At 36.9% G+C, this 26205-nt stretch overlaps 2 protein-coding genes across 8 annotated transcripts in view; one reads left to right on the plus strand and one right to left on the minus strand.

Annotated features, from left to right (window-relative positions):
* LOC306866354 (kelch-like protein 25) overlaps nucleotides 1-2132 on the plus strand; it is a 45429-nt gene extending 43297 nt beyond the window's left edge. Inside the window, exon 4 of one of the 2 annotated variants that reach the window (XR_013783938.1) lies at nucleotides 391-887. The gene's annotated coding sequence lies outside the window, so the exon portion shown is untranslated. Of the gene's footprint in view, nucleotides 1-390 lie in introns of both variants that reach the window. The other variant, XM_079411514.1, reaches the window with a different exon arrangement.
* A 4731-nt stretch (nucleotides 2133-6863) lies between these two features.
* Nucleotides 6864-26205, minus strand: part of LOC306866917 (A-kinase anchor protein 13-like) — a 99564-nt gene continuing 80222 nt past the window's right edge. For 2 of the 6 annotated variants that reach the window (XM_079412359.1, XM_079412362.1), the window contains 21 exons: nucleotides 25338-25500; nucleotides 22624-22691; nucleotides 22252-22309; nucleotides 22003-22153; nucleotides 21644-21753; nucleotides 20789-20935; nucleotides 20430-20677; nucleotides 20175-20300; nucleotides 19896-20013; nucleotides 19565-19816; nucleotides 18203-18279; nucleotides 17784-17965; nucleotides 17141-17241; nucleotides 16493-16675; nucleotides 14864-15010; nucleotides 14670-14740; nucleotides 13671-13715; nucleotides 11441-11491; nucleotides 10622-11095; nucleotides 9586-9898; nucleotides 6864-9193 (listed from right to left, as the gene is read on the minus strand). In XM_079412359.1, coding sequence (XP_079268485.1) covers nucleotides 9135-9193; nucleotides 9586-9898; nucleotides 10622-11095; nucleotides 11441-11491; nucleotides 13671-13715; nucleotides 14670-14740; nucleotides 14864-15010; nucleotides 16493-16675; nucleotides 17141-17241; nucleotides 17784-17965; nucleotides 18203-18279; nucleotides 19565-19816; nucleotides 19896-20013; nucleotides 20175-20300; nucleotides 20430-20677; nucleotides 20789-20935; nucleotides 21644-21753; nucleotides 22003-22153; nucleotides 22252-22309; nucleotides 22624-22691; nucleotides 25338-25500 — 3144 coding nt within the window. In that variant the 3' untranslated portion in view covers nucleotides 6864-9134. Of the gene's footprint in view, nucleotides 9194-9585; nucleotides 9899-10621; nucleotides 11096-11440; nucleotides 11492-13670; nucleotides 13716-14669; nucleotides 14741-14863; nucleotides 15011-16492; nucleotides 16676-17140; nucleotides 17242-17783; nucleotides 17966-18202; nucleotides 18280-19564; nucleotides 19817-19895; nucleotides 20014-20174; nucleotides 20301-20429; nucleotides 20678-20788; nucleotides 20936-21643; nucleotides 21754-22002; nucleotides 22154-22245; nucleotides 22310-22623; nucleotides 22692-25337; nucleotides 25501-26205 lie in introns of all 6 variants that reach the window. The other 4 variants (XM_079412357.1, XM_079412361.1, XM_079412360.1 and 1 more) reach the window with 3 other exon arrangements.

The following is a 26205-nucleotide window of genomic DNA, read 5'->3' on the forward strand; positions in this document are numbered from 1 at the left end:
AAGCGCCACAAAATCTACCAAAAGCACTGTCAATGGATAATGCAATAATTAGTTTAATAATAACTTAAATATTGTCAGTAGGCAATCTGCTATTCAAAGGTGAATACTGGTTATCAATTAGTTATTGCTGCTTTGGGGGGTGGGGGACTTAAAATGGATAATAAATGAAATACCACTAGTATTAATAAATTAATAATAAAAATAATAATAATGATAATAGGAAATTGGCTATTTTTTTTTTCTTAAGCTTCCTTGTAATTTACTGTCACACATTGGTAGGAGTTAAAAATTGGAATGTCCCGTTATTCCTAATTCACCTTATTAGAAAAAGAAATTAGATAAATGTGTAAAAGCATGATTGATTTCTTTGTTCTTGTCTGTCTCCTCCAGGAACAATGACTGCAAATAGAGTGAAGAACTGCAACAAAACCTGGCAGCAAGGCACAGCAGAGGCTTCCTGATTTAAGGTAGCAGGTGAAATACGATTACAGCTGATGAGAGCCAAGGGGCGGCAGGAAACCGAATGATGAAGCGCAAACACCGCAGTCTCTCTCATCAGGACTGCTAGCCGGGGGGAGACAGACGAATGAGACGCATCCTCCCTCACTGCAGCGCCACAGACAGTGATCGAGTGCCACAATACGCAACTACAGATGGAGAGATAGACGGGCACGCGGGGTAGCATGAGAAAGATAAACGGAACCGAGAGCGAAGGATCGCATTGATTTACAAGCTGGCACGAGATGGTGGATTTACAAGGCCTGTCCGGCTAGTTAAACAACTCTCATCGTAAAACAAAGCCATCGGACAGTCATTCATCTGAAAAACAGCTTGGGTTGGTTCTTAGAACGCAATTAACTAAGTAAATAAAAAGATGTTAAAGGGGTCATCGGATGCAAAATTCACTTTACAAGTTGTTTGAACAAAAATATGTGTTGGAAGTGTGTGTACACATCCATCCGATAATGGTAAAATCCACCCAGTGTTTTTTTTTTTAAATCCCTATTTTAAAATCTCCTTACTCAAATCAGGCTGTTCCGAGAGCCCTGTCAGAATGATGTAGTTCTGTACAGACCGCTCCCATGATAGTTGATTAAACCGTTGAGTTTTACCGTTTTCGAATCCATTCAGCCGATCTCCGGGTCTGGCGGTAGCACTTTTAGCGTAGCTTAGCATAGACCCGCAGCACCTGAAAGTAGTTCCCAGCCAATTCATAACTAGTTACCTAGCTGGGGACTACTTTCAGGCACTGCGTAATATCATTGCACCTGCTGCACCCATGGTACGGCAGCAAAGTTCCTTGATCATTACGCCGGAATGAGAGTATAGTTCCTAGCCATATCGGCCTGGAAAATCGCAAACTTTTCATTTTCCGTCAGTCTTAGTACACGATGTAACGACAGAAGAATCAAGTTTTAAATAGGAAAAATATCAAAACTCTTTGGACATTTTTGAGCGAGATGCTAACGGTCTAATCAAATTCAATGATCTATGCTAAGCTACGCTAAAAGTGCTACCGCCAGACCCGGAGATTGGCTGAATGGATTCGAAAACAGTAAAACTCAGCTGTTTAACTCTTGGGGAGTTGGAAAATGAGCCTATTTTAAAAAAAAGTGGAGTGTTCCATTAACGTTACTTTCGCTTTGAAGGGAATGCGACGATCTCAGATCTACATAAATGCATCTATGTTCGCCCGAATCATTCGTGATCCACCTACAGAAGAAGTGAGTTTAAGGGTTTGTATGAATCTTTGCAAATCGCCTTTCCTAATAATGTGCTAGTTAGCCAGTTTCGTGGCTGAAGTTTAGTAGTATGCTCCATAGATTTATACACGTAGATGCCTCATTATCGACTGTTTCTATGGACCGCGATACGTAAGGCATCCGCCATTTTTGGAACGGTCTGCGAATCATTGAGCACATTGACTGTGTGCATCTACAACTGCAAGTTATACGCTTGTTTATCTTTGAATTTTCATTGATTATTTTGGTGAATGCGAGATAGCTGGCGCGTCAATTATTTTTTTTTACAGTGTAGCACTATATTATATTGTATGGCCAATATTGAGAAGCCAGTAATTATTTTCATTTTATAGATTATGACCAGTGTTAAAATTCTTTACTATTTTTTCCAAAAAATAGATAAAATAAAAATGTAAAATAAATAGAAACTAAATAAAAAAACTACATACACATATATATATATATATATATATATATATATATATATATATATATATATATATATATATATATATATATATATATACACACATATATATATATATATATATATATATATACATACACAATGTCCTCCATAAGTATTGGAACAGTAAAGACAAAATTGCTCTGTTGGCTGTGGAGTCAAGACATTTGCAAATATGATTAAAAGATGAATATGAGACAAAACTACAGAATGTCACATTTTATTATTAGCCATTTCAACACATACATGTTTTACCAAATAAAAAGAACAGCACTTTTAGAGTTCATCTCACTCATAGATGTGAGCATAAGTATTGGGACAGTTGAACATAAGCCAGATATAAAAGATTAAAAGCTATTATTTAGTTGCAGATCCCTTGCACACAATCACAGCAGTGAGTCTGTGACCCATAGACATCACCAGACTCTTGGTCTCATCCTTTGAAATACGTTTCCCAGCCTTTAATGCAGCCAATTCCAATTGTTGATTGTTTTGGGGAGTTTCTGCCTTTACACTCCTCTTCAGCGGGTGAAATTCATGTTCAATCGGATTTAAATCTGGAGATTGACTTGTGCAATCTAAGACTTTCCATTTCTTTTCCCTTATAAATTCCTTGACTGAACTGGCAGGGCGTTTTGGGTCATTGTCCTGATGCAATATGAAGCACTTCCCAATGAATCTGGTGGCATTTTCTTGAATATTGGTAGGCAAGATGGTTTTGTACCCTTCCAAATTCATTCTGCTACTGTCATCATACATTAAGTCATCAGTAAAGTTGAGAGGGCCTGTTCCAGAGGCAGCCATGCATGCCCATGCCATGACACCACCTCCACCATGCTTTACAGATGAGGCTGTATGCTTGGGATCATTGCAGTTCACTTTTTTTTCTCCACATTTTTGCTTTCCCATCACTTAGATAAAGGTTCATCTTTGTCTCATCAGTCCATAAACACAGTTCCAAAACTCTTCTGGCTCACCTTTGTGCTTTTTTGCAAACTTTAATCTTGCCTTTCTATTTTTGGTGCTGGTCAGAGGTTTGCATCTTGCTGTGTAGCATCTGTAATTCTGTGTCAAAGTCTCCAGAGGACAGTAGATTATCAGAGCATCACCCCAGCTTTCTGGAAGTTGTTGATGATTTTACAGACATGTCTTTTAGGATTCATTTTCACAGCTTTTATGATTTGTCTGTCATCAACTACTGTTGTTTTCTCAGCCGATCAGGTCGTTGTTGGTTGCTGGTGTCTCTGGTGGTTTCCAAACTCTTGATTTCTCCATGCCCTTTGTTTTTGCTACAGCTCTAATTGACTTCCTCTTTTCTTTTAGCATCCAAATTGCTTGCTTTTCTCTCAAAGTCAGCTCCCTCGTTTCCATCCAGGTTTGTGTGTGTCATCATCGAATGCAACATTCAGAATACAGAAGTAATGGATATAACTGATAAGATACATTCCCTGCTTTTAATATCTGAAGAATTAATGCAACAGGACACAGCTGATCACTTAGAAAGGCCTGTGAGGCAACTGTTCCAATACTTATGCTCACATCAGATAGGGGGATGAAACTCTAAAAGTGCTGAACTTCTTAGCTGGTAAAACATCTATGTGTTGAATCACCCAATAATAAAATGTGACATTTTGTAGTTTTGTCTCATATTCGTCTTTTAATCATATTTGTAAATGTCTTGACTCCACAGCCAACAGAGCAATCTTGTCTTTACTGTTCCAATACTTTTTGAGGACACTCCAAAATACACACACATACACACACACACACACACACAGCATTACATTAAATTACATTTGACATGTTTCTGTGCATTTCAGCAACAGTAAAAGCAGACCATGATGAGTCAGACCATTAAACCTCTACGTTACCTCAAGAACAACCATCTCAAGTGCTTTAATAGTATCACTAAGTAGATTGACAGAAATGTCCTAATACATCAACAATTTCTTGCTCATTGAATGGCAGTCTCGAGTGAACCTAATGAAATTATTAGCTTTCTCTAACAGCTTTATTAAACTCTGTCTGGAGATTCTAGCATTCGTCCCAATACAAAGTGAGATGTCACATGTGAATGGAAAACATCACATAGCCAGCACAACCTTATCCCAAGAAAACCCAACAATAATTTCATGAGCGCCGTTCTTCTAGGCGCATAAAAGCCCACAGTCCTTCACGTATCGGAAAACACCAGCAGCACAGAGCTATTGTTCTCTCTGACATACAACTGATATTTATACATGGACTGTCAGTGCACAACAAAGGCTCAGGTTTCTCTAGGTTGCATGTGGATCCTTTGTTCTCTTTCGAAAGCAAGAGAAAGAGAGATGGTACAGCAAACCCCAATCAACAGAGCGACAAAACGGGACAACAATGACAGGTAGTGAGGGATCATTACTGGGAGTTGACGTATGGCAAGTTCTAGAAAAGGTCATAATGCAGGAGACAAAACTAGAAAAACCAATGAGATATCTGACCTTCTTTACTGTTTTAAGATCAACTCCCAATAGAAAAGAAAGAAAAAAAAGCAACTTAATTCTCCAGGAACAAGGAAAAAAAACAAAGTGTATCACTAGCTAAAGCCACCAAGACTTGGATTTAAGTTATCTGGATAAAGATGAGAACATTCCTCCAGGGCTGGATAAAATCACCTTGTAAACAAGCAGAAAAATGAACATCCAGTCTTTAATCTGACAAGGAACTAGTTCTTTTCAGCTTAGCATTACCTTCAAGCACTGTTTCCTACCTTTGTGCTTGCCAAAAGAGCAGGGTAGCTTGGCAACAGGAACAAAGGCAAAGTCAATGGAGTCCAAAGGGGTAAGATGCCACGGCCCCCCTTCAAACACATCCAGCCAACCTCATGAGAGAAAAAGCACATTTAGAAGGCAGTCACTTAAATCAAACCAGGACAAACAGACTCATGGTGGTGTCCGCCGCTGGGAAACCTTGAAAGTGAACGTAGCAACAGGTGCTCCACAAGCATGGCTTCTGAACAGCTGGCTTCAGTCTGACAATTTAGGCTTAATCTTACCTCAATAACTTTGAAATCTGATACATCTGGAGACATAGTAGGAATCTATATAACAAAATATTTGTATGTATACTAGGCTACTGTGTATGTTTACAGAAGTCAACATTTGAAGTGGATCAAAACCTTGCATCAAAGTTGTCCTAAAACCAAAACCTTTCAGTAATGACAGAGGGTCATTACTGAAAGGTGTGGCTGTTTACAGAGTGCTGTATCAAAGCATATTGAATGCAAAGTTGACTGGAAGGAAGAATTTGGTTAGGAAAAGGTGCACAAGCAACAGGGATGACCGCAAGCTTGAGAATACTGTCAAGAAAAGCTGATTCAAACACTTGGGAGAGCTTCACAAGGAGTGGACTGAAGCTGGAGTCGGTGCATCAAGAGTCACCACGCTCAGACGTCTTCAGGAAAAGGGCTACCAAGCCACTTCTGCAACAGAAACATCGTCAGAAGCATCTTACCTGGGCTGTGGAGAAAAAGAACTGGACTGTTGCTCAGTGGTCCAAAGTCCTCTTTTCAGATAAAAGTAAATTTTGCTTTTCATTTGGAAATCAAGGTCTGGAGTCTGGTGGAAGACTGGAGAGGCACAGAATCCAAGCTGCTTGAAGTCCAGTGTGAAGTTTCCAAAGTCAGTGATGATTTGGGGTACCTTGACGTCTGCTGGAGTTGGTCGATTCTGTTTTATCAAGTCCAAAGTCAACGCAGCCGTCTACCAGGAGATTTTAGAGCATTTTATGCTTACATCTGCTGACAAGCTTTATGGAGATGCTGATTTTCTTTTCCAGCAGGACTTTAGCACCTGCCCACACTGACAAAACCACTTCCAAGTGCTTTGCTGACCATGATATTACTGTGCTTGATTGGCCAGCCAACATGCCTGACCTGAACCCCATATGAAATCTATGGGATATTTTCAAGAGAAAGATGAGAAACAGTCGATCCAACAATACAGACGAGCTGAAGGCTCAATAGTGCCTCAGAAGTGCCACAGACTGATCGCTTCCATACCACACCTCACTGATGCTGGAGCTTGTGCTAAAGGAGCCCCAGCCAAGTATTGAGTGCTTAAATGAACATACTTTAAAGAACTTGAACTTTTCTGTTTTGCAAATCCTTTTTTTGATTGATCGTAGGAAATATTCTAATATTTTGAGATACTGATTTTTGACTTTCATGAGCTGTAAGCTCTAATCATCAAAATTAAAACTAAAATCTTTTGAAGGGTTTTACTTTACATGTAATGAATCTAAAATATATGAAAGTTTCACTTTTTGAAATAAGTTACAAGAAAAAATGAACTTTTTCACCATATTCTAATTTTCTGAGACGCACCTGTATGTATGTATGTGTGTGTATATATATATATATATATATATATATATATATATATATATATATATATATATATATATATATATATATATATATATATATATATATATATATATATATGTATGTGTGTGTATATATATATATATATATATATATATATATATATATATATATATATATATATATATGTATATATATACACATACACACACCTATCTATCTATCTATCTATCTATCTATCTATCTATCTATCTAATCTATCAACCTGAACAAAAAATAAACGTGAACACTGGACTGATGTACATAGTTTTTTATTAAGATTTTTTAAATGTACATTTTTCATCTCTCCAACACAGAGAATGCTGATAAATAAAGCTAGTTATAAAAAGCTTTATATCTCAAAACAAACAAAAAAATCCATAATTAATACTTTTACAATTTATATAATTTTTTTTTACATTACAGATATTTACATTATTTGTGGTATTTTGCCCCCCCTCTTTTTTTTTTTTTTTTTTTTTAATTACGGTACCTCTTAGTAACCATAGACCTAAAGATGGTAGATGCCATGTTTAATATTTCCTGAATGAAAATGAGGCTGTGAGGGGGAGAGCCCAGTGTAACTTTAACAAAACATAATTTTTTGACACCATAATTTTTTGACCATTTTAAATGTGTCAGCAGAACAATCAATTTAACTAGTGAAAAATGAAAATTAAATATAGTGTCCACATAAGGGTCCATTGCGTGAAGTAATAATTCATTTTGAGTTATATTGTTTCCCTGAAGAGTTGGCGATAAAAAAGGAACTGGCAAACACTGCAGGATCTGGGGAATATAAGGCTAGTTAAAGAACGTGAGCTTTGCTCAATTATCCGACAAAACAATACGTTTTGTAAGTTTGAAGTGCGTTATGCTTCAGGAGGGACAAAGGGAATGACAGCGTTTGAACATCGCCACAGTGCCATCTGTTGGTTAAGGCATTTAGATTCTCAGTTTAGCACCATAACATACCAGCATGCAGAATGTCATAGTCAGCAGCTGTGGGAATATGCTGACGGATAATAAAAATCTCTGGGATGTATGAATTATATCCCAAGAGATCAGAGGGAACTGATCGATAAATGATTCCTGAGACATTCATCACTCTAATGCATAAGAGAGGCGTGTTAGGTAGAAGTTTAATGGCAAGAAAATAAAAACAGTAAGCTTAAATTAACACTTTTTATCTGCACAATTTCCCCTTTCTTAAAATATTTTCTTGTGTTCAACAACGGTTAGCCTGGCCAGCAGGCGAGGGCTTTGACTGGCTAAAATCGACTTATTTGATGATACAAACCAAGCGTTTAATAACACCAACACAATGTATATTCTTCATACTTTTACCACATTGGCCTGTCAAATCGACATTTCTGGCTTGAGCGTAGAACTGCGATACTTTGTTGCTAATACAGCTTGAATTTGTTAGCCTAAAGCTGAATCTCTCATCTCGTTCAAATTGTGTTTAATAATCTTAAAAAGAAAAAAATACTGCAGTTGAAAACACCCGCTCTTTTGGCAGCTTAATATGAAAGCTAGCTTTGTGTTTGGTTTAACAAATTTACATAACATTCATATGGTACAGTAAAAGATTATCAAATAAAACCTTGCACGTACAAAGGAGGCCGTTTACCAGTTAAGTTTTAAAGCCAGCCATTTTTTCCCACTCGACGTGTGCTTATAAAGTGCTAAGGATTAAAATTGCATTGAGGTTTATAATGAAAAAAACTACTTCTGTGGGGTTTGGGAAGCCTTTAGAGTCACAACAAAACTTTTTTTTCAGTGAAACATGAATTTTCAATCATTTAGGGATGGAAATGTGATTAACAAAAACAATAAATACAAAAAAAAGACTATTTGTTACACTCTTTTGCACTTCTATTTCTGTCGTGCTCACTAAATTGTTTTCCAAAGCATCCCTTCTATTCATAAAAAGTATTTTGCGACCTTTTTAAAAGAAATAAAACCTCGGGACTTTATTTTAACCAAGTCTGGTCCAATATTAGTGAGGCACATTGTAACATGACGGGGTTGAAAGAAAAATTATGGAAATATGTAGAAACTTAAGTCACTGCATTGCAAACTGCAATTTGAGTTCACTCACTTTGATTATTAGTATCTTCATTAGTCAAATGTCCTTGAGAAACTGACTTTTGCTGTCGTCCGAAAGCCAGCTGTGTCTCAGCGTGATTCCACTTGCTGTTAGAAATCGATTTTGATTTTCACAGGAAGTCTGTGTGTGAGAAAGTGCCCGCGGTGGGTTTATCTGACATGTACTGTTCTCTAAACTCGTGCTCCAGGTCCCTGCTTGTGTTCATAGGTGTATGTGAGGGATGGAAGGAACTGTGCAGTATGCTGGCCGCTGAAAATCAGGTCACAGGAAACAGTTTAAACTTCCTGTCCAGGCCTGACGCCCATCAGGACCACAGGTATGTGCTTCTAACTCTGGTTTACAAGTGCACAACCAGAGACCAGCAGCCCTGCATGGAGGCATTGTGGGATAGTGGAAGATGAAGAGGGGGCTGAATCAGCAGAAAAAGATCTCTCCGTCCGGGGTAGAGCCTGGAACCACAGCGCTCTGAGAATCTGCGAAGACAAAAAATTTTTTTTTTACTTTTGACAACATGAAATGGCATTTACAACACACTGAACTTACATTATGTGTCATTTTTCATAAGTGAAAAACAACATTCAGTGGTGTAATAACAGTGTAGGGTGGGAGTTTATTTTATCTGTCAGGATTTGCGTGGACTCTAAAAAGCTGATATGTATGGGAAAATGTATAGTCAGTAGGTTATAATAACAAAAAGTTTTTACACAAGAGAAAGTAACTGTTTACTGAAATCAAGCATTTAATAGAGTAACATGCACAGTTGAACTGTGCACAATAAAGCTAGGGATTAACTGAGAAAGGTGTCTGTTTGAAGTTGATGTTGAATATTAAAGCAGATGTTATATGATGATGGTCTACACTCTACCTGCAGCCTGGCTCTGCTGTCCTTTTCCCTTCTTCTTCTTCTTGTCCTTCTTCTCCTTGGGTTTGGCCAGCTGTAGCAGGCGGTTGGGGATCTGGCTATGCGCCTCGGTGTTCTGGCCTTTCTGGCTTGAATTGGAGGAGAATGGATTGAGGTTCTTCCCTTTGCGTTTGGAGTCCATGCGGGACAGGAAGTCTCTGGCAGACGGGGACGAGGAGAGCTCCACCTCTAAGGGGTCACGGTCCAATGAACCAGTGCTCTGGAACTTTGAGGAGTCCTCAGACGTGGTGGAAGGGGTTCGGTTCTTCCTTAACTCCTGCAGATGATGATGATGCAGAAATTAAAATAAATGTGCAAGCATTCTCTTAAAATGGTTTTTGGTAACCTTAAAAATTGTTTAGACGTGACATCAAAACGCAAAATGAAAAACAACCTCACGGTTTCAGGAAAAAGGAACTATATTAAGGATAAAGATCATTTGTTAAAAACTAGATGGATGTAATTACATAATCAAATGTGCAGGCCTTTTGTTTTCACATAACGAAACAGTTGGGGTGGAATGGAAAAGATTAGTGATTTTCTCAACTTATCAACATTACATAGTGCGAGAGTACTGTACCATCACAGAATAATGACATGCATATACTTCTAATAATCTATAACTTTTAATATTGAATGATTTCTGAAGGAACGTGATACTGAAAATTCAGTTTTGCATCACAGGAATAAACTACATTTTAAAATATGTCAAGAAAGAGTTATTTTAAATTGCAATAAAATTGCACAATATTACCGTTTTTCTTATAGTTTTGATCAAATGCATTCTTAGTGAGCATAAATTTTACTGACTCCATACTTTTGAACTGTAGTGTAGCACACAAGTCATATGAAGCTCTAGTCCTAATTCACTTTCATTCAATTAAAAAGAGCGACCAGGATATTCTTTAAAGAATTGAAGAATTTAAGTCACGCAGGTTTGAAATAACATGAGGCTGAATAAATAATATTTTTGGTGAACGATCTTGACCTTGATCCTCACCTCCGTTTGTCTGATCTGCTCTGCCTCTCTCTGCACTTGCTCTCGTTCTCTCTCCAGTCTCTTCTGGCTGTCTCTGAGCCGCGCCAGGTCTCTCTGATACTCTTCTTTTTTACTCTGCAGGTCTTGCTTCTCCTCTTCCAGCTCTTTAGATCTTCTCTGCGCCTCTTCCTCTTGGATCTGCTGCTGCGATTCCCTCTGGGCCAGTTCCCGCTCCCGTACTTCCCACTCTTTTTCCCTGCGCCTCCTCTCTTCGGCGTGGGCAGCCTGCTGCTTTTGGAGGCTGGCAACTTCTTGCCGCTGCTTCTCCAGGCTCCGCTGTTTCTCCTGCTCGATAAGTGAGCTGGGCCGTGATGAGGAGGAGGAAGAGGTCGAGTTGAGGGACGAAACGGATGGGTGGCGTGAAGAGGGCAGGGGGCGTTCACTGAGGGCATGCCGTTGGTCCTCGATGAAGGTGTCTTGCTGGATGACAACAGCCTGTGTTGAGGGGGAGCAAAGAAAGCAGTTTGAATTGACGATGCGAACAGGAAAGAGGTAAAGCTCCTAAAGCACAAATGTGCAAAACTAAAATTCAGGTGAAACAGGCCCATCTGGTGGCTACAAAGCACCTGTCCCAGGAAAGGCCAACAATCACCCACTTAATAGTAGTAGAAATCTATCAGAGTGCATCTTAATACATCATAATGCACTCTGCTTGATTACAAGCCTGCAAAATAAAACCCCTGCATTTGGAAATTTAATTTCCTTCTGTCGTGCTGCAGATGAAAGCTGCTGGTCTGAACAGCAGAGAGCGAGAAATAAGACAAAAAGAGAATGACTCACCTTTAATGTGTTCAGCAGGTCATGGAGCTGAGCGACGCTCTGAAGTACCTGCTGTGGGAGGATAAAAGGATTGAGAAAATTAAATCGCCACATCTCTAAAAGCTGAGATGCAGAGCACTAGTCTAGTTTTTTTGTCATATATTTTAACCTTTTATAAATAATTTAATCTATAAATAAGTACATATATCAAATATTTTTATATTTAATAAAAAGCAACTCGAGTCTTTTATCCTTAAATACTTATATAACTGATTTTCAAAAGGCGGACCACATCTGCACCCCAGCATCCATCCAGACCGCGTGCCGTAACAGCAGCACCATTTCAAGTGAGCAGTGCGTCAAAACAGCGGAGCGGCTCACATAAGCGCTCAGGGTTGTTTATGGCAAATATCTTTCAGCGCTATATCCTCTAGTATTTGTATCTAAAGCCAAACGCGTTTTATTCAAGCCCTTTCAGCTCGTGCTCTTTCTCTCTCTTTGGGCGCGTGCAGGTGTGGATGACGCGGTTATTTTAACAACAACAGAAACACTGTAAGCAGCAAAATTATAGATTACTTTCACTAAAACACAGCAGGAAAAAAAACAAAAAACAATACTACAAATATTATTTTTCTTACCATCTATTTATCTACCTATAACCTATGAAACCAGATGTGACAAGACGTTTCTGATCTACATTTAGCATTATTAATCTGTAGGAACATTTCAAAAGAATCATGTAATTATAATTGGGAAAATTGTTGTTAGATGGCTAGGATAGAACTTAAACTTTGAAACTGCTAGTTATCTTTCTTTTCTGGTCAAGATGAGAAAGTTTTGATTATTGTAGCTACATTGTTTTTAGTAGATAATGCTTTTAAGTAAAATATTAAAATAGTATACATTTCAGGAGGAAAACCCTGACAGTATTTTTTTCTGTCACATGGTCTTGCGTGGATCTAAATGTATAAATACAACACATGTAAAAAAACATGTCCTGACCTCTGCTTTAATTGAATACCCCTGACTTATATCAAAGAAATACTTTATTTGTATGGTCTTGTAATATCTGTGCCACAGGCTATTTCCTCATGTGTCATGGTAGATCAGAGTCTTTCTAATTTAATTACAGAAAAACTGTTTTGAACATGGTAATAGATTAAAACATACGTAACAGGCTGGATGTGTATTAACCTTACATCTTAAAGGGATATTTCACCCAAAAATGAAAATTCTATCATCATTTACTCACCCTCAAGTAGTTCCAAACCTGTATGAATGTCTCTGTTCTGCTGAACACAAAGGAAGATATTCTGAAGAATGTGGGAAACAGAGCAGTTCTGGGGCACCATTGACTTCCATAGTATTTTTTTTTTCCTACTATGGAAGTCAAGTGCTCCAAAACAGCCTGGTTACAAACTTTCTTCAAAATATCTTCCTTTGTGTTCGGCAGAACAAAGACATTCATACATTTTTGGAACTACTTGAGGGTGAGTAAATTATTATTTTTTTAATATAATATATGCAATTTTATATATATTTGCAATATAAAATTATATATATATATATATATATATATATATATATATATATATATATATATATATATATATATATATATATATATATATATATATTTATTTTTTACATTAAAAATCCTAACATAAATCAAATTTTTTATTGATTTTACCATTTTTTTAAATAGATGCATGTGTATGTGTATGTATGCATGTAATATACACATATACATGCATATATATATATATATATATACACACACATATTTGTGTGTGTACACAAACTAAATGAAAATTATTGGCCAAAACTGAAAATTCTGTATGCACTTGGCCAAAAAACAAACCAACAATGCTCTGTAATAATTAATTTCTTGAATAATATAAAGTAATTTTGTAAGACTTTTCAATTTAACTCAATTAATTTAATGATACTAAAAAAAAAATTATATATTACACACACATATACATATACATATATATATATATATATATATATATATATATATATATATATATAATTTATTATTATTACTGATTTAGGCAAGATCGGAAAATAATCCCAACTCAAACTCATGTTGCACATTTTAACCACTAAACCACAAGCTTGAAAAGGAAATCTTATTATAAAGTATACATATATATGGCTAGGCTGTCTGGTCATGGTACTGAAACCAATTCACCTTTGGCCTGATCTTCAAACCTGTCCTGAGTTGTTTCTAAACAGAAAATCTTACCTCATTGTTCCTCTTGAGTAGAAGCAGGGGATTGGCGTTGCTTGCCTGTGGGAGAGAGAGGCAGTCACATGGTCAGTGCACTGGGTAAGAGGCTACCGTACATAAATCAATAATTAGCAATCCATGTGCTCTTCGACAGGGTACTGAAGGACCTGCCGGAAATAAGCAGCTGTGATGACAGGTCCCATTACTCTGCTACCGTAAGGCAGAGGGCAGTTTTAATGTGTCCTCTTTATCAAGTTACTATACAGTTATGTTCTGCGATGAGCGTGTGTGTAAACCTATAGTTCACTTCAGGTAATGAGTGCTACAGCGGACATACATTCTGATGCTCAGCACTTAATGGTTTGAGCATATGGTGATACACTGAGGACTAATGAATCAGACAGTAATGGGAACACATCTTCGAACTGCACTTGAAATAAGAGTGAACAAAAGCTTTTTTAATAATGTACTTATAAAATAAGCATATATAACATGCATTTATTATATTCAATTTCATTATTCAGTTTTATTTTTAATTATATTTATTATAATCTGAAATATTTCCTAATCATTTAACATCACAACACTTCTTATTTTTCAGAATGTCCAGAAATTACACTTTTGCAGTAATTTAAACTAACGTTATCCATATATAGCATATTAATTTTTTTAACGTGTGTAAATTTAAAATATGTTATGAATTGTACATAATGTTTTATATATGTATTAATTGATTGATCTATCTATCTATGTGTCCATCTATCTACCTCTCATATATATATATATAGTGTGTGTGTGAGAATTATAAAGTATCCTTAATTTGTTTTTGCTTTGTCGAGCTCATAGTTAAACCATATTGTTTTCACTTCAAATGCGTCCTTTTTTTTTTGTCTTTTTCCATGCAGCAATCCTACTCTAAAATAATAATAATCATAGTAATTATACATTTTTTCCCATCATGATCTTTCTGACAAACACAATTTCTGAAAGCTGCCTGTCTTGAGCGGTTTGTACCTTCTTTAGAACGCTGTCTGACTCAGTCCTGCGGAGCTCTGCGGAGTCTTCAGTCTCCTCTCTGTCTCCATCTGCAGGAGATCAAACACAATCAGTCTCACCTGGAACAAACACCCACACACACACGAGTGGCATCACAAAACACTCTCACGCACACTCCCACGTTCACACACACACGTGGAAAACACGCGCACCTTTACTCTTTGAGATGTTCATCTGGTGACTATCAAAACCGCCGAAGGTTTCCGCCCGTCGTGGCAAAGTCACGGGCCCCGCTGCACATACGCCATCCTGCACCGCTCCTCCTAGACTGCTGTTTACCAGAACCTGTAATGTCTCAACTACACACAAACACAGAAATTAAACATGGAATATGGTAATTAATGCAGGTAAACACTAAATGGTAGATCAAATGTCAAAAAACATGTCTAGGCCATAATTCACCCCAAAATCAAGAAACCGAAACAAATCGATTTTTAAAATAAAAATTAAAATTATAATAATAAACTTTTGGGGTAAAAATATTGAGATTCGACCAATAAGGAACAACTGATGTTTATAGAAAAATAAAACACACACCATCATCTCACAAAAGGCTAAGAGGAGACAGTAATCAATACTCTTTCCCATTCTTGACCTGCAACATTAAAGCAATCCATTATCTGTTCCTGCCCTGCGGACTCGGATCAGCTTTACGTATCGATTCTGTCCATGTCCAAGCTCTCCTAATGAATACTTGCTGAATGAACTGTGACAAGCACTATCCATCACTCCCACATTCAAAGACAAAGCGTCTTCTCAGCACTCAAGATCTTTCTAGCTAAGTACACTCTAAAATGCTGTTCGGGAATATCAATTACTCAGTTTTCATTGTCGTTTTGTCACTTTCAATGGAAGTAAGTCTTAGAGTCATTTTAGAATAGTTTTAAACAAGAAATGTGAATTTGTATTTTTTGTTAAAAGCACATATTATTCCATATCGGTGAAGCATGTAATTTGACACGTACAGCAAATTTGTATTCAAACAGGTTTCCGCAAACACTCCCCCAACTGCTATTGTTCAGTAAACACTTAGCCCCGCCCTCAAACTCATGCCATTGGCTATGCTCGGCTGGTCGGACGTGCAAAACAAACAGCAATGTTTTGATAGAGTCTTAGCGTTTAGAATATTTGGGGGAATAAACATTTTTTTGCTTTTCCAATACTCTGTTGTTTTCTCAACAACTACCAATGTTTAGCATTCATCTGTATTTTAATGTCAACAAATAGATCATAAATCAATTTTTTCACCATTTATTGCATTTTTGTTATTTTCATGTGCAAAACTGAAAATGCTTCTATTTTTATTTCTATTAATTTGACTAATTAGTATTATTACATTGCTTATTTGTATAATAACAGCAAAAATATTTGAGCTTTAAATAATGAATCATCATATTTGAAAACATTTATTGCAATTTTTTTTATTATTTTCATGATTAATTTAACTAGTAGCTGCTACAAGCACAGCCAGTATTGAGGTCTTTCTGAGACTGTGTGACTCACATAATGTGATTCTGATTAAGAACGCTTGTGTAACTGGCCAGGGACCATACGCACAAACTGCACTATGATCTGATGCAACATGTAGCTAACACCCTCCACTTCATAGAGTCATTTTAAAACTAAATTATGTTCTAAATCTCAGCCCTCTAAGATTGCAATATTCATCAAAACATATCCCCAATGTATCAAGTTTACTAGCTGCCATAAGTTTCTAAGACGCCTACAGTGTTTTTCCGACTTATATAATAAGCATTATATAACTGTACTGGTCGCCTCACCTTCCTTCAGAGCCTCCTTCATGATTGGTTCTCCTTTGGTGATGTCATCGGGTGTGGCCCTGAAGAGCATTCGGTTGCGGAGGCCGGTCTCGTCTGGTAAGCCACAGTCACACATGTCCCTGAACAAATTCACTTTCTCCTCCAGTAAAGTCAAGATCTGCTCGTCCCTCTTGTGCAGCTGATCTGTTTATTTCATGACGAGAAACCGAAGATTCACTTCATTTTATCAGCATTTATACACCCTTTACATCTAATTTCCATGGGTTTTTCAGTCATTCTAGTCACTAGAGTGTTTAAAAATCATTTAAAACAGACTATACTCATGATTTTTAGTCAATGTAATATCACAGTCACTAAACATTTCCATGAATTAAAGGTCCTTGTACACTGAGTCCGAAATTTTCGTATGCATTTTTATTCATTTGTCTGTATTCGTCATCCTTTCCTACCAAAATGCTTGCTACGGATGCGAAAACGCAGAAAATCTAACTTGGTCCGAATTTTTTATGACGGACGAAAGTTTCGGAGGCAGTGTGCAAAGACCTTAAGACTTTACTTTCTGTGTTCACGTTTTCTCTAAACCCAAACAAACTATATCTACACAAAAAAGGCATTTTAAGCCAGAAAAGGAAAAACGGAATTCAGTACCTCTCAACTCCTTGACTTTGATTTCTTGAAGTCTTCTGTCCTCTTCGTTTTCACTAGGCACACCTTCATCATCATCTCCCTCCCTGGTGGAAATCGAGAGTCTGTAAAGAAAAACTACCAGCTCTCACAAATTGTGATGTTTAAGTATGTGATGTTTAAGTATGTGTGTGTATGTATATGTATGTATGTATGTATGTATGTATGTATGTATTTATGTATGTATGTATATATATATATATATATATATATATATATATATATATATATATATATATATATATGTGTGTATGTATGTATGTATGTATGTATGTATATATGTGTATGTATGTATGTATGTATGTATGTATGTATGTATATATATATATATATATATATATATATATATATATATATATATATATATATATATATATAGAAAAATTTGCTAAAGATTACAATTTACAGTGTTATTTTTAGTTTTTAAGAATTCAATTTAAGCGATCATAAGATGACAGAAAAGCCAATCTAAATGTAAAAATAGCAAATATTAGATGCATAATTAAATATTCAATATTGGCCTAACAGTTTTTTTTATCAGTTATCTATCGATATATTGTGCATCCCTTCTTCCTGTATATAAAATGAGAAACAGATTCAGACTCACATTGACTGCATGCCCTCCTGAATGAGCTGCATCCATGTGTTCCTCTCCTCCTTAGAACTGGCGTATACTTCTACCATCTCAGGCTTCTCAATGCCTGCCGTTATCAGGAACAATCCTTTCTCCTCATTGGCTACTTCCCTCACGATGAGTTTCTGCAGGGAGATGACAGTGGAACGCTGGTCCTGAGAGTGGAGAACAAGGTGATGAGACGGGACTAGAAAATGATGGGGCGAGGTCACACAATTAGAAAGCGCCAAAGAACTTAATATGCCAATGTTCCTATGAAAATCAGCGTTGATAGAGCGCCAGAGACATTACACAATACTGGATTCTAGCTTCCAAACAAGAAAGTGTAAAGTAAACATTATTGATGAACACTGTTCAGAGAGTCACAGGCAGGTGTTTAATGACAAACATACCAAGGATGCGAAAATATATTTCTGATCTTTCTCCTGTAGGAACACAATCACGTCCCTCAGCAGCAAAGCCTGGACATCTGGAGAAGAACACATCAGATAGATTAAAAAACAGGCCCTGTTTGTGTTAGTGTGGGTGTATGTTGCTATGGTAATAGACATGATTTTGTTTTGTCAGCAAAATGTCAAGGCTGTTTATCGATGCACTGTATTTTGAAATGCGAAACTAGCTTCTTACATTTTCTGAATTAAATGTGAGAGGCAAAAGTCACACCACAATTTCAAAATGTGGATGGCTTCCATGGCACTGTTCTGCAGATGCAATGTTCTGCTAAAGTGTTGTGGGTGGTTGCTATGGTGTGGTGAGTGAGTGCTAGATTGAGTAGTTTTGCTACTTAGCGTATGTTGCTGTTGATACGTGGGTGTCAAGGTGTTGTGAGTGGTTGCTTCTTTTTATTGTTGCCAGGGTGTTATGCGTTCGGAGTGTCTTTTACACATTGTTTTTATGTGGTTGGTAGGGTCTTGGTGTTGCTATGCGGGTTGGGAAGGTGTTCTGGGAGTCTTTTTTTTTTTTTTTTTTTTTTTTTAAACATGTTGTTATGTGGTTTCCAGGCTGTTGCTATGCGGTTGCTAAAAGTTTAATGAGTTCTGAGTGTTTTTTACACGTAATTGTTATGTGATTGCCAGAGTGTTATTATGCAGTTGCTATAAGGTTGTTAAGGTGTTCTAAATGTATTTTACATGTTTCTATGTGGTTGGTAGGGTGTTGCTATGTGGTTGGGAATGTGTTCTGAGAGTCTTTTTAAAAAACTATTTATTGTTAAGTGGTTGCTAGGGTGTTGCTATGCATTTGCTAAGGTTGTTAAGGTCCTCTGAGAGTCTTTTTCACATGTTGTTGTTAAGTGGATGCCAGCAGGATATTGCTATGTGGTTGCTATAAGGTTGTTAAGGAATTCTGAGTGTCTTTTACGTGTAATTGTTGTTGTGTGGTTGTCTGGGTGTTGCTTTGTGGTTGCTATAAGGCTTTTAAAGTGTTCTGAGTGTCTTTTATCATTGTTTTTTATGTGATTGCTAGGGTGTTGTGGGTAGTTGCCTTGCCAGGGTGTTTCTATAAGGTTGTTAAGGTGTCCTGTTAAAGTGTCTTACATGCTGTTGATACGTGGTTGCTAGGGTGTTGCTATGCTGTTGCTAAAGTGTTCTGAGTGGGTTTTATTATGTTGTTGCGGTTATGTGGTTGCTAGGGTGTTGTGGGTGGTTTTTCTATGCGGTTGCTAAGGGGTTCTGAGAAAAAAAAAAAGTTCTCTCAACTACTTTTTATCTGCTGATATATTCATTCACCCATGAACCCATTGCACTGGTTCTCACCCTTGAGTCTGCCTGCAAAGTTCTTGAGCTGTAGTGGCCCATCGTGAATCAACTTCTGCCCACGTAACAGATCCTCTCTGGCAAACATCTGCCCGCTTTTCATCCTCATGATGGACTTGCTGTCTGTCCGGCTGTACACTTCCTTTAGCCTCTTTTTCTTCTCATGCTCGTTCACTTTATTGTCCACGGCAGCAATCACCTCCTTCACCAACTTCAGACTTTGGGTTACATCTGCATGGTCTTCTTCATTTTCTGCCATGAAAAACTTCAGAATATTACCTGGAGTTCAAGGGTATTAAAATAGCCTGACTAGTATAGTACTTAGTCGTACCTTTCGTGTGCTGCAGTATTCTCTGTAGTAAGACAGGATACTTTGTTATTCGTTGTGTGACTAACAATATACACTCAGGAATGCTTAGCCGTCGGACAACATGGCTGCTCATCTTTTTCTGGAAAACAGAAACAGATGTGAAACATGGGACCAGTTCTAATTTTCAGGCTTGAGCAGGAAACAAAAGGAGGAAAAGAAAGAACACTTTAGGCTAATTTTACCAACTAACTTATTACACTATGAGAAATTTTTGAAGGCAAAATAATTTGAGATGGCTACCTTGACGAAAGCTTGAAAACGTTTGTCTTTGGTGTGAAGCTCCTTGTAGAAGTTCACAGCTTCATTGTGTCTGCTGCAAAACTTCCCATAGACCTTCTTCATTCTCTCGGCACTGGAACCTGAGAACTAGGGAGGAATAAATGGTGGCAAAAAAATTGTACTTTACTTATGCTAAATGTTCCATAGATCACAAATCAGTGCATCTCTACAGATTTAGAGGCACTCTCTCAATGTTCAATCACAACTACAACTTACCTGAGAGACCAGCACATCACCAATCTTTCGGATAACAAAGCCACCCTCTTCCCGGCTCCCTGACTCTTTCTTCCTTTCGAGCAACTGTGAGAAGAACTGTGTGTGCAAGTTCAGAACATCATCTAACATGGGGAACAACTTCTCAACAGTCTGAACCTCCAGTTGAACCTCTCTCAGTAGCCCTTTACTGTAAACATCAGCCATAATCTTTAAGGTCCTCACGTGGTGCATTTCTGTCTGGATGAGTTCTAATAATGAGAGGAGGCAGGAACTTTATCACATGTGTCAGTGACCTCATTCAACAGTTTCAATACTTCTCACAAAGTTTGAAAGTGAAAGGTCTGGTGCGCGACTCTTACCATAGATGACATCTTGCCTCTTGATAACATCCTTTTTAAGCTGTTTCAGGAATTTCACGTCCACTGTAAAACTCCAAGAATCTGCTTCCATCTCTTTGGCATCAGCTTCAAATTCGCCCATCAACTGAATGTCCATCATCTCTGTACCTGCCATTCAGAACGATTAGAACGATGCTGTTATCTAGACTATATACATTTGTTTCTGTTTATATAAAGTGAACGTCAATCATTCATAAAACAGCTACATTACAAATGATAAGGTTTTTAATGTTTTTGAAAGAAGACTATTGTGCTCACCAAGGCTGTATTTATTTGAGGAAAAATAAAGTAAAAACAGTAAATTTGTGAAATTGTACCGTAATTTAAAATAGCTGTTTTTTTATTTATTTTATTGAAACTGTTATTTGTGATGTAATGGCAAATGTTGAAAACCGTTAAGATGCTTAATATTTTTGGGAAATCGTAGTACATTTTATTTCAGGATTCTTTAGTGAGTAGAAAGTTCAAAAGAACACCATTTATTTGAAATCAATTTTTTTTGTAAACGTTAAAAATGCCTTTACTGTCACTTTTGTCCAATTTAATCCTTGCAGGAGAAAAAAAACCATAAATAAAATGTATTTCTTTCCAAAAAAATAAAAATAAAACTTAATTTAAAAAATGTAATTAAATCTAAAATTATTTCTAGATAATAATAATAATAATATATTTGCAATTGTAAACAATTGAATTAATAAATGATTATGAATAACCACAATGTAAATAGTTAATAAAAAACTTCATAACTTGATTGGACTCAAGACGGGTGTATATATTATTGCCGAGATGATTCAAGTATGAAATTAAGAGACTTACCCTCATCAGTAAGAGATTCTGTGGACTCACTGACTTTACTGGTCTTGTGAAGAGAGTCGGTCGATTGGGACAGAAACTTCAGACTCTTTAGAGGATGGTCTTCCATTTGTCTGAATGTGCAAAGAGCATAAGATATATTATATACTCCATGCTTTAATCCCCCATTGATTTTATAATATAGTGAGCTCAAAATCAATATCAAGGCAACAATATTCTTCTGTTTTATAATGACGAATAAAAAACAAGAACAATGAAGAAATCTTGGGGGCAAAAAAATGGTGCAAAACTGTGATTTTAAAAGCAATTACAATATTAAATCTAAAAACATCTGTATGTTATCAGCTAGCATTGGCACTGACCCTGCAATGTTATTAATGGACATGCTCTTGGACAGCGGGTTGCTGTTGAAAGACATGATACTGCTGGGGTTTTTCCGAGGAGGGGCAAGAGGAGTGGGTTGATCATCAGGAATTGAGATGGCGGACCATGGACGATCCCGTGCTGGCAGCGCTAAACATATTTAAAAAATATGACCATGTAATCTTGTTAATAAAGCAGAAATACATAAAACATGAAGAAATACGATTATATGAGGACTTTACTTTTACTTCTAAGCGTGACACCAGGCATCGAGGCAGAATCTGGAATGGTCTGCTGCTGTTTTTGCTGCAGAAAGAAATATTTGAATAGAGTCTTTGTAGATCCATACTATGATATTAAAAGAAGAGTTCACACAAAAAAATTATATTTATGTCATACTGTTGAGATAAAAAAAAAAAAAAAAGCGGTTTGGAAAAACATGAGAAAAAGTAAATACTGACAGAATCTTAGATTTGAGGTAAACTTTCCCATTACTCATGTTATTTCTACAATTTTTGTTATAAAACTGACAATAATTAGAAAAGGTACATATTAAATGTGCAAAAGTTTCATTGTTTATGACAGTCATATGAGAACCAAGATAAAAGACAATGGAATACCTTCATTTTGACCTTGGCACAAACAGGAAGACTCTCTCTGCAGCCTTTGTGGACTTGTGCATTGCAATCTGAAAACAAACACATACAAACCGTACAGTCAGCATTGAATGCACAGGCTTTTATCCATCAATTTAGTGTGATATTCCACTTGTTCTCATCCAAAAGCGGATAGAATAAGCCTGAAGCTGGAAAAAACAGCAGCAAACAGAAAGAAAATTGGCATTGTAACGAACACCGTGCCAATTCCTGCTTCTCCGTTTGTGTAGGAGAGAGTGAGATTGACTCCACCTCTACTAAACAGCTGATGTTTACTACAAATTTAACCACAAACACTTCAGTTGAGTCATTACTAGTCTTACTAGTTGAGTCACTACTAGTCTACTAACATTTAAAGATTTCAAGTATACATGAAAAGTCAGTGTTTACACTTGTTTTCTCTATGAAAACAAGCTAAAATTGTGTATTTCAGAAGTTAAATATAAAAAAGAAGAGTTGAAATTAAAATTCAGACACACAATATATAAACATATGACAAGTGATTGGTCACTTCAAATGTATTTTAACCAATTTGATGTTATGCAGATTTGCTGTCAATGTGATAAGCAAAAATGCTAACGTTAATGCTAATTCTCAGTCAAAACATGCCTGTACAAAAAGCTTTTGCTTTTCTCTGTCAGTGTACTTTGCACCTCATGACCACAAAACTGCAGTACAGTTAGACACACCCAAAAGAGATTTATAAGCTTTTAAAAACAAAACCACACATAATCTCAGATCGTGTGCAAGGGTTGCTAGATCTTCAACAGCCTACATGTTTGAAAGCGTAGAGATTGTGATAATTTCCCCTCAAATTCACAACTTTCCCCACTCCCACAGAACTTCTCCAGCAAACCCCACACAGTCACGGAAAGCAACTATTTTACAAGAAAAGCAACATGTGCTATCATTCCAAAATGTGGGGTCAGTAAAATCTTTATTTTAATTCATCTATTTACATTTTTTTCATTCATACTTTTATTCAGCAAAACAAGTATTTAGCATTTAATAGCAGAGTATTAAATTGTTAAATAATAATAACAACAACAGCGTTATCACACTTCAGGGATCTGATCAAACTGACTAAAAGTGTCTTGCACATCCGTCACTTTTGGGAAACGAGAGGAAACGGTAATGAGTCTGCCAGCACATCCTCTGAGAGCAATGGCGGTAGCGGTGCGCTGACAGGATGTTCCAGCACACTGACTGGCCTCGGTGCAGCGCTGAGCCTCGCCAGCTGTGTGCGGGTGGAGCCACAGAGTGATGCAACACTGTGTAAGGCCTGACTGGGCAGATAGCCATGATTACTCCTTTATTTTTTTCCTTTCTTTCTTTGAAACTCTGCTCATTCTGAGACACATATTAACCCAATTCTCCAGACATATCGTGCCCAACCGTGTCTCTCCAGAGACCTGCTCATGCGTGGCTTTAAATCACAATTACTTATGTACATCTAAGAAGCTGTCGCTGACTAGCTAATTAAAACAGCTTTTTATTTCTAGAGACAATCTGTTGGCATTTTCTCTATTGAATCAAATTTATTTAACCAACTTCCTGTGTGAATCTCTTGTGAAGCAAGCTTCTGCAAAAAAAACACTTTCACAGCGGTAAACTGAACTCTATGCACGGCTGTGCTGCAAATGACAGTAAAGGAGGAAGTGCCCAAAAAAGACACCATCCTATGGAAAAACAAAAGAAGCAACAAAATAGAACAGAGCAGTATCTTACCTTTTTATTTGGCACACATTTAATTGAATAACTACACAACTGATGCCAATCCAAATACATTTTAATTAAACAGATGTATTGTATGGAGTTTATAATAACAATAATAATTTTTATCATAAATTACATGCTGTTTACAGGAGTGTTATACAAGGAGTTTTTAGTAATTTTAGCCATATGAATATCATTGTTCTAGCGTACAATTTAATTTATTATTGTTTCCTTTCAATTGAGATTTGTTTTCACCAACACAGATAGAAAAGACATTTCCTTAACTCTGGGAAACTCTGAAATGGAGTATAGAATAATAAAGAATTTGTATAGTATGGTGTAGAATATATAGTGTACTGACTGAGCAGAACAGAGTACAGACTGGAAGAGTACACAATTTACTGAGCAGAACAGAGTATAGACTGTTAGAGTACAGAATTTAGAGTATAGAAACAGTAGAAAATATATATATATAAAAAAAAAAATGTCTACAGAAAAATAGTAGATTATAGAATGTATAATAGAGTGTTAAATAGAGTATTCAAGTGTAAAATAAGAGTATAGCATAGAGAGTAGAGTGTAGACCAGTATAAAAAATTATAGAATATAAGAGTAGAGTACACAGTGTAGAATAGAGTTGAATAGAAGGGAAAAGTAGAGAGGAGAAGAGTGACGTATAAAGTTGAGAAAAGGTTGTAGAACAGAAAGTACAGAACAGTAAATAAACATAGAAGAGTGCAGAATATGCAATAGAAAAGAACAGAAATACAGTATAGAATAGGAAAGATTATAAAATAAAATAAATCAGTAGAACGTAGAATTGAAAAGGGTGAGAAAGAATAAAAAAAATTGAAATCATTGTAGAAAGCACAGTAAAGTAGAAAATAGAGCACAGAATAGTAGAGAAGATTATAGAGAGTAGAATAGAGTTCCGTATTTTAAAATAAGTAATGCGCTCTTACTGGTGCAGAGGAAGGCATCTCTAGTGTTGATGGGTTTGTTGCACTGCTGGCAGGGGATTGTGGGTACTGTCATGACCGCAGTGAAGTGATGCCCGTTTGAGGCTCTCTTCTCCTTGTCTTTGGCATCTCGCTCACGCTCCTTAATCTTGTCCTTGTCCTTCTCCTGCAAAATACAAGCCAAAAGGTGAATGAGTAAATCAGAGTGTCGATGTGTAATATACAGTGCTTTCAGACAGTCCGAGCTGTGCATTAGACTCAATTACAGTGAGGTCCCGGCCCAGATGGGAGATTAAATGGGAGCGGAGCACATCCATCATAAAACTCCCAGTGTCAGCAGAGCACTGAGAAACCTCATCAGCTCCACAATCAATACTTTCATTCACATTTATCATTCATCTCCAGCTTTATCCATCCATCCATCCATCCATCCATCCACCAACCTACTCATCCATTTACCCATCTATAACTGTATCTACCCATCAATCCATCTACCAATCCACCCATCCATCTTATTCATTCATCTACCCATCTACTCATCCATTTACCCATCCTTCCATCTATCTACCCATCTACCTACTCCCTAACAATCCATCTACCAACATATAAATGTATCTACCCATCTAATTCATCTGTCTACCATCATCTATATATCCACCCAACTACCTATCGTCCAACCATCTACCAATCCATGTAGCCATCCATCCATCAAATACGCTGTCCTTTTCTCTTGTTTCTTTGACACCTTGCGTGAAGTGTCAAAACCTCAGTATGCTCGTTCCATTACAGTGATGTGCTTGAGAACAAAGATAGCTTTAGTGGAGAAACCGCAGATTGTGGCCATTTTCACAAACCACCCTGACTCCGATTT

Source organism: Barbus barbus (genome assembly GCF_936440315.1).
Source record: "Barbus barbus genome assembly, chromosome: 48".
Classification (NCBI taxonomy): domain Eukaryota; kingdom Metazoa; phylum Chordata; class Actinopteri; order Cypriniformes; family Cyprinidae; genus Barbus; species Barbus barbus.